The 10,459-nt window shown below is 44.3% G+C and overlaps 1 protein-coding gene and 1 long non-coding RNA gene across 3 annotated transcripts; one reads left to right on the top strand and one right to left on the bottom strand.

The window, feature by feature from the left end:
* The first annotated feature begins 108 nt into the window (after positions 1-108).
* LOC144114296 (uncharacterized) lies at positions 109-9,510 on the top strand. 2 transcript variants are annotated; one of them, XM_077647932.1, is made up of 8 exons: positions 109-505; positions 2,285-2,484; positions 2,561-2,587; positions 3,537-3,599; positions 3,702-3,773; positions 3,970-4,044; positions 4,539-4,621; positions 5,132-5,217. In XM_077647932.1, exons 1-7 carry the CDS (start codon positions 264-266, stop codon positions 4,553-4,555), a joined length of 696 nt encoding a protein of 231 aa, XP_077504058.1. In that variant the 5' UTR covers positions 109-263; the 3' UTR covers positions 4,556-4,621; positions 5,132-5,217. The 2 variants fall into 2 exon arrangements, with proteins under 2 accessions (XP_077504058.1, XP_077504057.1); XM_077647931.1 differs by having other exon boundaries at positions 127-505; positions 4,559-4,621; positions 5,132-9,510.
* Positions 8,166-9,938, bottom strand: LOC144114299 (uncharacterized). The gene is made up of 2 exons (XR_013310998.1): positions 9,650-9,938; positions 8,166-8,952 (listed from the first exon to the last, which is right to left on the bottom strand). It is a non-coding gene; the product is annotated as an uncharacterized LOC144114299 (long non-coding RNA).
* Between the last annotated feature and the right edge of the window lie 521 nt (positions 9,939-10,459).

Below are 10,459 nucleotides of genomic sequence, written 5' to 3'. Positions count from 1 at the left end.
ATGATATAAACACCTGTCTAATGTTTGATACATGCTTGTTGGATGCTTGTGGCATGTTGCAAGTTGCGCGTCCGCGCCGTAAGTGTCGCCACGGTCGGAACGATTGCAGCGATCCTGGTATCTGGCGGCAAACGCGGCTGGAGTCAAGCCTAATAAAAAGTAAAATTTCTCGACCATAGTAGACAACACAAACATGCTTATGAATGAAAATATAACCAGTCGTAAGCATTAAAAATAGTATATCAAAGAAATAAATTGCGAAAATGACACAACGCGTCTGCGCCGCCAGCGCCGCCGCGGGCAACGCTGCAGCGCAGTGGCAGCAGACGACAGCGACCGGCGCAAGCATACCGAAACTACGCGAGCGACTGCCGACGCGACGTGCGCACTGGACCAGCGTGATTACCGTCCTCAGCGTCATGTCGCATATGTATTGTTGCGCGAAGTGGTGCAGCACATCCGGCAAGAGTGGAGAACATCTCTTCAGATTTCCTTCTGACCACAGGTATTTATGAATTCACTGACTATCGTATCCCTCTTTGCATAGCCGTTGGCGACCGTTGTGCCTTTGTTTTGACCGCCCTTGGTCGTTACCATTTGAAATTGCCGACGGAATAGAACTAGTTTTACCTGGCGCTGTTTACTGCAGTGGCTTTGGTTTTGCGAGATGAGTTTGATAAGTACGTTTAAGGACATTAAAGCAAAATTAAGGGAAGGTGCTGCAGTTTGAGATGGCCCAACAGCCGTTGCCTCTCATAAGCGTGGGACCGTTAGTTACCTTGCTTGCTTGTTCGCATGTGTGTGTGTGTGTGTCTGACTCACTGACTTTTCTCGCTGCCTTTAAAAGCTTATTCCCCGCAGATTCCGGTGCCCTCACAGTGTATTTTAAATATGAATATTCTAACTTCTGTGCCTATAGCGTCGTCAGCGGAGTAATTGTAATGCTCAGTTTGGCTGTTTCTTTACGGAGTTCAGCGCGCTTGAATATTATTTCTTGCGTGTTCGTGCATGGTTTCTGCAGCAGTGATGCACGTCACATAAATTATCGAGCTGTTCAGACTAACACCACTAGTGTTGGACACCGCGCTGAAAGTCCATTGCACGCCGTGAGCCGCATATAGAAAGTCCGCCGGTCTTGTTTTTCTTACTTTTACCGGAGCTTTTCCTCGCGATATCCGATTAACCACCCATGTACTCCGTGGAAGCGTTTCTCGAAACTATTGCCTACCGTAGTGCTGCCGCTCCAGCATTGTAAATTTCGCTCCACACTCCACCCCGGCTGTCCTCTACGCTGCTCGCTCGCGGGGCGCACGACTGACCTTGGAGGGCTCTGAACTCTCCGCATTATTCCCATCTCCTCACATATGTCTCTTATCTCGCGCCTTGTCCTTGACAGCTTTTGGGAAGCTCGCAAATAGTTTCGCCTAGTACGCCGGAAACGCTCGTTTCCGGCGGGTGGGTGAGGGGAAGGCGAAGGTCGCTTTCTTCTTGTCTGTGTCTTTTTTGGGACATTTCCCTTGCTTAAGCACTTTTTTCCCCTTCTTCTGGACCCATGCTATTTGCCTGCACCTTCAGTTTCTTGAAAGAGCAGTGTTTCCTGTTGATGTTCTGCTCACATCCCTTTCACACTTCCCATTTGATCACAGTGAAAGCAAAAGATGAAAAACTGTGCCTACTGGTTCATTTACCTGCTGTTCTTAATCCAGACTTCAAATTTGTGGGCAAGCAGCTGTCTGCCATAGCATAGCTACATTGGCACTTGTGTTTAATGGAGGAATTAGAAAAGAACGAATCATGGGTGGTGGTTAGTATGCAGTTACCTAGAGAAAAGTGTGAGTGGAATAATTGCTATGATCAGATAGAGCTTAAGTCTGCAGTGAAGCTCTGTCCCCATTTCTATCTGCTGCACAAAATTATGCCGCACCCAAAAAGCAGTTGGAACAAAGAACTAGTTATTGTTACCTAAACCAAAAGCAGATCACAAAAGAAAACATAAGCTCAAGAATTTTAAAGGTTCTGGCTTGTCGATCATAGCCAGACATTAAAAAGGTGATTTCATTCATCGTTTCGATTGGCCAGCATAGCAATAGACTAGCAGGCTGTGGCACATTGTTACAAACTGCTGTCTTATTTTGCTTGCATCCTGCCACAGTTGTTTTCACGCATATATGTTATATAATGTTCGTACCCCTTTGCTGTGTAAGGAGATGCTAATAAGCATTCCTGAAGTGAGGTATGCAAACCTTTAAAATGTATGAAATCATGTTATTTGGCTGTTTTTCAGATTCTCCATTTGGCTGAAATATGCCAATAGGCTTGAACTCCTGGAGACACCAAGGGAAAAGGTCTACAAAACATACAGGCTCTGCTCAAAGCACTTCACGAGGGATTGCTTCACTAGTGATGCCTGCACAAGGCTCACGCATGAAGCAGTCCCTTCCGTGAAGGTGCATGAGCCTCGTCTGAGAGCCTTGGTGCACCCGGGTAAGCAAAATTCCTCTCCCAGTAAATTCTTCCCAAGCTTGATCCCTCAGTATATCCTGTGGCTTTTTTGTTGCAGATTTCTATGAAGAAGGTGCGGCACAAGGTGAGGGCACTATTTTCAGAAAAACCCATCCTGTAAATGTAAGACCAAAGGGAACAATTGCATTCATAGAGGCTAACTGCAAACATCACTTCCCGGGCACAAAACTTTCCTGCTTCAATGTCATGTGGCCATTGTTTCAGTTGCATCAGACTGCAGTTGTGTACCATGTTGTAGCTTAAATTTCTCTTAACCATATTAACAATCAGATGCTGGATAGTGCACTCCAGCAGCAGTGAGGAAAATAATTTTTACAACTCTATGTTTAGTATTCTTGTCATTATTACTTACTGTTCGCTGCGGTGAATAGAGGGCAGACTGCGCGAATTCACTCCAAAATAGCACACAGGGTCAAGAAAGAACACACACACGCACAAACTGCCAGCAGCTTATTGTGACACACGAGGCGGTAATTATACATGAAGTGGCCGCATATTGTGCAAGCATGGAGGGTAAACATTTTACCGGTTTCTAAGGTAAAAATGGTTCTTTGAGGAGCAACCCGCCAGGATATTTAGCGATGCACATGTCACTTAGGCTATCTGATTTCTTCCTGAATGATTTCGGGAATAAGTTTGCAAGCATTAATAGTGGTGACATTGCACGCTTCATAGATAGGTTTGCAGTTTGATTTGTATTTCCTACAATGCACATCAAGTGAATTTATGGCCTCGTGGTTCACAGTAAAGTGTTCGTTTGTGTGTTTTCATTCTTCTTCCTGTGTGCTGCTGCGCTATTTTGTATGTCGCGGTATATTGATCGCACAAATTATTCCTTTTTAATCGTAACTGCCTACAAACTCACAAAAACGATTTAAGCCCAATTTAAGATCACACTAACTCCCAGCAAGAGAAACCGTTCCAAATAGAACATCAAGGCCATACTGTGCACTGAGCAGAAGGTGCTGCTATGCAGAGCTTGATTGGCTATCTTTTTTTCCTTGTTCGCATAGGCATTGAATCCGCTTCACCACTACAGTCCACTGCTGCACCAGTGGAAGTCATGCTTGGTCACGGTAAGTCTTCCTGCAATCTTGCATAGGAAAACATTCCTAATGTCTCACTACACCAGTTGGTTTGTTTTCCTTGGGAGTAACTAAGTGGTACCTATATTTCAGACTACTTGCCGTTGCCATCAACACTTGGGCTAGGCACAATTGCTGGTGCAGATTCTGCTGTCCATGACACAGGTAGGTGCACTAAGTCAGGATCTGTTTTACATTACAGCTTGAAATGAAGAACTTTTCATTTGGTTCAGGCTAACCCTGTAATGCAGTATTACTTATGCTGAGGGCTCTGTCATAGCACAAAAAAATAAACATATGTAATTACTTTGCTGGCTGATTTCTTTAGATTGGGAGTGTCTAAGTGGTCGTTTAATTGCAGACGACCCACACTCTTCACGTGCCCCGCAGCTCACTGATGTGCAGACTACGCCCCCTCCCCCAGCTGACGAAGAAGGTAGGTGCAGTGCACTAATAGTGCAGTGATAATCTATGAAAATTCAACAATGGACTGCAGCACTATTGCTGCAGATTTGCACGTAATAAATTAACCCTCTGCAATAGCAGCAGTGTGCAATTATGTCGTGGTGTGCAATAATTAGGTGCACGTCGGCACATCTTACTGTACCACTACTTCGGATGCCAGACATTTGTTTCAGAAGAGAAGAAACAAGTGTTAACTTTATGCTCACCAACTAGTATTTCATATATTTTTCTGTGTGCATATGTATGAATGCATTGTTTACGTGGTGGACCCCTGTGTTATCTGTACAGAATTATATTTACAGGTAATTTTTCATTCAGCTCAATGAAAACATTGGATAGCCTTCTCAGGTACTTGTTGTGGAAATTGCTTCACTAGCCTGTTGCTTACCATTCACATACACGCTGCGTAGCCAGGCTAAAAATGTGCACCTGAGAATTAAAATACTTGGTTGAAGCCTCCCACAGTGTGTTTATTTATTTGACAGGTGCTGCCCAAAGCACACCCATCAGAGTGATTGCATCAGCATCATGGGACTCACCTGATTATGGTAAGTACTCAAGAAAACATTAGAATTTATTGCAAACTACAACCTTCCACTTCAATGAAAAAGTATGCATCGGTAACCTTGATATATTCATGATGGGTATCGGCAGGCCCGTAACAGCGTGTAGGTATCGCTTTACTGCACATAAATATTTCTGGTTTTTTTCCATTTGCTTAACTCAAGCTTGTCATGAAAAATTGCTCTGAATATTAAGCAGGCAAAACACATGGATAACAATGAGATCCATTAACTATTACCCTGTCTGTATTACGAGCAACTAGTTTCCATTTAAGCGAGGCGTAAAGTTGGTCGCCAGAAAAAACTGTCCCTATCAGCGAGGATCATATTAACGGGGCACGACTGTATTCATCATTTCACACAAAAACATTGCCCTGCAAGTTTGGCAACCTGTAGCCCTGTGACTGCACCCTAATCTTGATTTTGTGAGGGATGTAGATGTAGGTCTCGCTCTGAGGCAAACATAAATATGCTTTTTTTATATATTTTTTGCAGCTGAAGCTGGTCCTAGTGGCCTCAGCGGTGCCAAAGAGAGTGTCAGACAGCCAGTGATGACACCAGCATCAGGAACGCCCAAGAGTCGGCGGAGGAAGGGCGCAGTTGTGTACACCCCTCGCACCAAAAAGCGCTTCGAGAAGTTGCATTCTCGAAGCGACAGGTACCGAAAGGCACTGAGTCGGATTAGGAAAAGGCACGACACAAGGCGAGTAACGCAGCAGGAGGCTCTCAACAAGCTTGAACCGCATTTGCCACAAGACCTTTTTGAATTGGTTAAAGCTCAAATCAGGCTCTGCTCATTTCCGAAATCCAAAAAGCACTGGTCAAAACAAATGAAACAATTCGCTCTCAATTTGTTCTTTCACTCTCCAAAAGCTTATCGCTTCCTCAGAGAAATGCTCCATTTGCCACATGTGAGGACGCTAAGGCGCTGGCTGGCAGACATCCCAATGACACCTGGTATCATTCCAGGTGCCATGGATGCAATAGAATCAATTACAAAAGATTGGCCACTACAAGACAAAGCATGCTGTCTTTTATTCGATGAAATATCCTTGAAAAAAAATTTGATGTATGATCAATCAAAAGATATTGTAATTGGCTTCACAGATGATGGGAATACTAGGACTTCTCGTGTGGCAAACATAGCCCTTGTTATGGCGGTGTCTGGCATATCAAGAAGTTGGATGCAGCCAGTAGCCTTTGCAGCGTCCCACAATGCAACTTCAGTTCTTGCAATGCGCAAGCTGCTATTAGATTTAATTCAGCAGCTTCAAACCAAAGGTCTTCTGGTGAAAGCGGTCATTTGTGATCAAGGGTCGAACAATGTGAGTCTGTCAAGAATGCTCATCCATTCTATCCATGAACCATATTTTGTTGTCAACAACCGCAAAATATACTTCATGTTTGACACCCCACACCTAATCAAATGCACAAGAAATAATTTGCGACGACATAAGCTCACCATTGGCTCTGAGGTTGTTGACTGGACACACATCGAAACCCTTTACAAAAAAACTCGTCACATTGATCGGGCCTCCAAAACACCAGTTGAGCATCTCAAAAGCAGATTGGCAAAAAAACTAAAAGAGCAACACATCTACAGGATGCCCTTTGCTGACATGAGAGTGAAGTACGCCACACAAGTGTTCAGCGAATCCGTATCTGTGGCACTCCTCACTCTCATTGCCATTCAAGAGCTTCCTGTTGATGCAAAATTTACAGCAGAGGTCACGGAAAGGATGGATAAGCTTTTTGACTGCCTGAACAGTTCGGCCCTGAAAAAGCAGGACGACAAGTTGCGGTACGCAATGACAGAAGGCTCGGAACATCATGTCTTCCTTGAGTCGTGCATAGATTGGATCGCCCAATGGCATTTTGGTGGTCCTCTGGACAAGCAACCACACACCATCAAAGGTTGGCAGATTACAATCAAAGCCTTACTTCTGCTGTGGACAGATCTAAAGGCAGATTTCGATTACACTCATCTTTTCACTCGTCGGTTGCAGCAGGATCCGTTGGAAAATTTTTTTGCAATAGTTCGTCAAAAACATGGCTGCAATGAGACACCTAATGTGTACCAATTCGTGGCTGCTGTAAAACATATTTGGATTGGCCAACTTTTCAAACTTTCGCAAGGAAACTGCGAAGTGACAACACATGCGTTCCTCACCAACTTGGAGAGTGTTTCTGCAGTATTGTCACCAAGCAGCACTCCAAGCACAAGCCACAGCAGGCAGCAAGGCTCAGGTTCATCTGACTTGCAGGCGTCTTCACAAGATGCCCCTGACATAGTATACGAAAATGTTGTGTACCATGTCGCTGGCACTCTTGTGAAGAGCTTTCTTGACCAGAGAACCACAGAATGCACATGTGAGGGAACACTCCTTGCAGCAGACGGTGGCTCTCTCCATGGACGACACCAATTCTTTGCACTACTCAAGGAGAATGGTGTTCCCGAGCACCTTTTCCAGTCAATTGCCGCAACTTCTGAGGCATGTCTAAATTATATAAAGAAATTGGATTCGGCCTTCAGAAAAGAAATCTCTTGCTGTGCTCATTTGTCCAATGTGTCCAGGAATCTTGTTGAGAGGATGCCTAACCAGCAAGCTGTTTTCTGTTCATTAGGCTGCAAAATTAAATTCCTTAAATTATTCTGCCGCACAAGGCTGCATTGGCACCTTTCCTTTTTAAACAGGAGCATGACGTCAAAAACAAAACAGAGTGCTCCCGCCAGAAAGAGGCGCAAATTAGCCGGCTAAATTCATGAGGCACTGTGTTAGGATATTATTGTATTTGGATTTTTAATGCTGCCTACTTACTACACATGTGCTCTCTCTTTAACTTTTTGTTGTACTATTTATTTTTTATGTATATAAGTATTTATGTACCTGTTTATCCGTAATTCTGCTCCGATTGCACATATACTGTACTGACTGCTTTTGCTCCTGCTGCGTTACTTCTTTTACAAAGTACAAGTTTGCCTTCTAGAAGCCTTGTGTGCCTTGTTAGTATGAGCATTGCTATGACCATTGGTTCTCAAATTAATATTGCTGAATGCTAACAACTTACAAGAGGTGCTAGGGAAACCGTTTTGTTTTGGCTTCTCTTTCTTCCTGCGTGACAAGTATACAGGCTCAGTGCCCTTCAAGGAATGCCAGAATTCAGTTAATGACTGGCTGTATGCTAACCATAGTTCTTATGATCAGTAACAGTGCCATTTGTGCAAAAAGTAAATTTGTGAAGCACACCATAATGTTGAAGCATACATCGATTCAGGTGCTTGCAAAAACCAAAAAGTGCTCTGCGGAACCCAGGAGTTCTTGTGGTATATAACTTGGCAACCTCTGGTCATGGCTTGCCCTCTGTTATGCTGCTGGGAAAATTGGTGATAGCTACAGTTCATTTCATACATAAGGTACAACACAGTGAAATGTACGAAAGTAATCAGCAAGGAAAAATGAAGGGAGGTATGTTATTCCGTGCTTGTTTTGTGGCCGAGTGGTCTGAGGATTGACAAAGCAACAGCGTGTCGTCAGCAATAACAGTGCATTTAATCAAGCTCATGACAAATGCGTCATGTAGTAAGCCTGTAGGCAAAGCATTCACCATGTTTCGCTCACCACAAGGAACGCACTACTTTTTGGTCATGGATGCAGGCAGCGCAAACAAGAGCGCTAGCTTTGACAGCATTGCACCTGATGTATGAAACAGAGAGCAGAACCCACAGGCAGCAAACGCGGACTGGCTCAGGTGCTCGGCTCTGTAACATTTAAGAGGGGTGTACGCATAAGATGAAAAATGTTTGACATGTTTGCTGGTGTCCAATACAAGCGTGCTCGAAATATGCTGCAGTGCTATTTGTAGTTGCTTTTTTTTTCCTTCTGGAAGTTGTAGCGTTTGGGGTTTCACCTTTTGGAGCAACACATGGGTCATGAGGGGCACAATAGCAGCGGCCGGCGCATTACGCTGAACTGTGTGGCGTCCATAAGCGTTTGCAGATACTGTACAGTACACGGACCACTTGCAATTTACCATTCAGTAATATAATAACTGGACATTGTGGTAGATGCAGTATAACGCCACATAGAGAAACATTACTGGCCTGTTACGAACCCTGTGCGTTTTCATTTCTCAGATGAGTTATTTATACGCACGCATATTTTGTTACACCCCAATGTGTCATCGCAAGCTGAATTAATGACCTCCAATTACTGTTCGTCACCAGCCACGGCCACAACTGTTCAGAGAATTTTCATAAAGTCGCTTCTCCACACAATTCTCGGCCTGCCCTGGTTGCATCTTCCTCCCCTTGGTATCTACAAAACAAAGAAACCAAAATAGGGCATGGCAGACGAGCTGTGTCCTAAAGCATGCAAGCCTGTAACTTATCTGCCAAGAGCTAAACGTGCCCAAGGTTACCTAAGTTCTTTTCATGGCATCTGTTTACTAAGTTATAGCACTGCAGCATATTATGTTGTCCTTAGTCTGATGCAACGAGTGAAAGGCTGAAACTTTTCGCTGCCCTTCTCTGTATGTGTGTATGCATAGCCACAGACAGATACATTTCAATACATCTCGGATGTTGTACTTCACTGCTGTTCATCTGAACCTGCACAAAAGCATATGCTACATGAATGTAGCACATGCTTATATGTACCGGACCTACCTTGATAGTACCTTACCTCTTTGTACCCTGTATATATTCTCTGTGCACTCGCTCATGTGTTCTAGGTTTCCATAATGGAATTTATTAATTTTGATTTTTAGAACGATTGTCACTGATATTGCAATGCCCAAGATGCCTAAAATCACTTTTGTACATCGATTGTCACTACTGATGTTTCCTTTAATAAACTGTTCTTTGGAGAAAACTATTTACGTTTTTGGTACTCGAGCGAGCGCCCTAAGCAGCTGCTAATCAGCCGCGCTGGCCGCGCCGCTCGCCACCATGCACCGTGCTGCCTCAACAGACACATCGAAATGCAAAAGCGGGTAAGCAGATGTCGTAAGTACTTAGGAAATCAAGCGGGAATGCAGCGCGGGAGCAGCAAGTCACCAGTATTTACGAAGCTTGCATCGAGCTAGCGGCCGCCAGCACCACGAACGCGCGAGCAACCGCCCGCAACCAGCCAAGTAAACAAACGCCGCCATATTGGATTTTTCTGGATTGGCTTGGCTGAGCTTGTTTCAAAAAGTTTTGAGCAATTTATGCCTTTACCGCCAACTCCCAGGCACCGCCACCGTCGCATTTCAAAATCGTCCCCTTTGGCTCTACGGGAATGTCACTTGGCCATAAGTGGTACTCGTTGAGCAGGAGGTGGCACCAGTCGATACCTTGAAGACGATTACTGTTTGCCCGCGCCCTGGCGCCTCGTATCCCGCCGCATGCATGGGCGTTAATTATTTATATCTGAATTTCACACGTAGTTGACCTGTCGCAAATATTGTAACCGCATTGTACTAACGTGCCGTCTGAAGAACACCCTTTTTCATTTTTTTAGGGAGGGGGTGGGGGGAATGAGCGGCTGCTCAGATTTCATTATTATTTTGATCTTAAGGGTTGACCATACTCGCCTGTTGATTGCACTGTAAACTATACATTCATTAAGCAGAAATTAATTTGCTGTTGTGTTGGCACAGGGTTAATGATTGTCATTGTACTGTACGTGATGCCATGTTCAAATAAAACATCATTGTGCACTCTCCTTGCAGGATGTCTAATGGGGTAATAAATTACTGAACAGTGAGCATGCAGTGTGATAAATGCGAGGAACGTTACTGAATTACTTCATACTTGGCACGTTCTGTTGCCGTTAGTGCTTA

The sequence above is a fragment of the Amblyomma americanum genome, chromosome 1 (assembly GCF_052857255.1).
Source record: "Amblyomma americanum isolate KBUSLIRL-KWMA chromosome 1, ASM5285725v1, whole genome shotgun sequence".
In the NCBI taxonomy this organism is placed as follows: Eukaryota; Metazoa; Arthropoda; class Arachnida; order Ixodida; family Ixodidae; genus Amblyomma; species Amblyomma americanum.
Note: the sequence above shows the minus strand (reverse complement) of the source record. Positions and strands in the feature narration are given on the sequence as shown.

Excerpts from the sequence above, each read along its gene's own strand:
- LOC144114296 (XM_077647931.1), top strand. The coding sequence starts at position 264 with ATGACACAACGCGTCTGCGCCGCCAGCGCCGCCGCGGGCAACGCTGCA. Across the intron at positions 506-2,284 it reads AGATTTCCTTCTGACCACAG|ATTCTCCATTTGGCTGAAAT; the intron begins GTATTTATGAAT and ends GCTGTTTTTCAG. Across the intron at positions 4,622-5,131 it reads ATGGGACTCACCTGATTATG|CTGAAGCTGGTCCTAGTGGC; the intron begins GTAAGTACTCAA and ends TATTTTTTGCAG.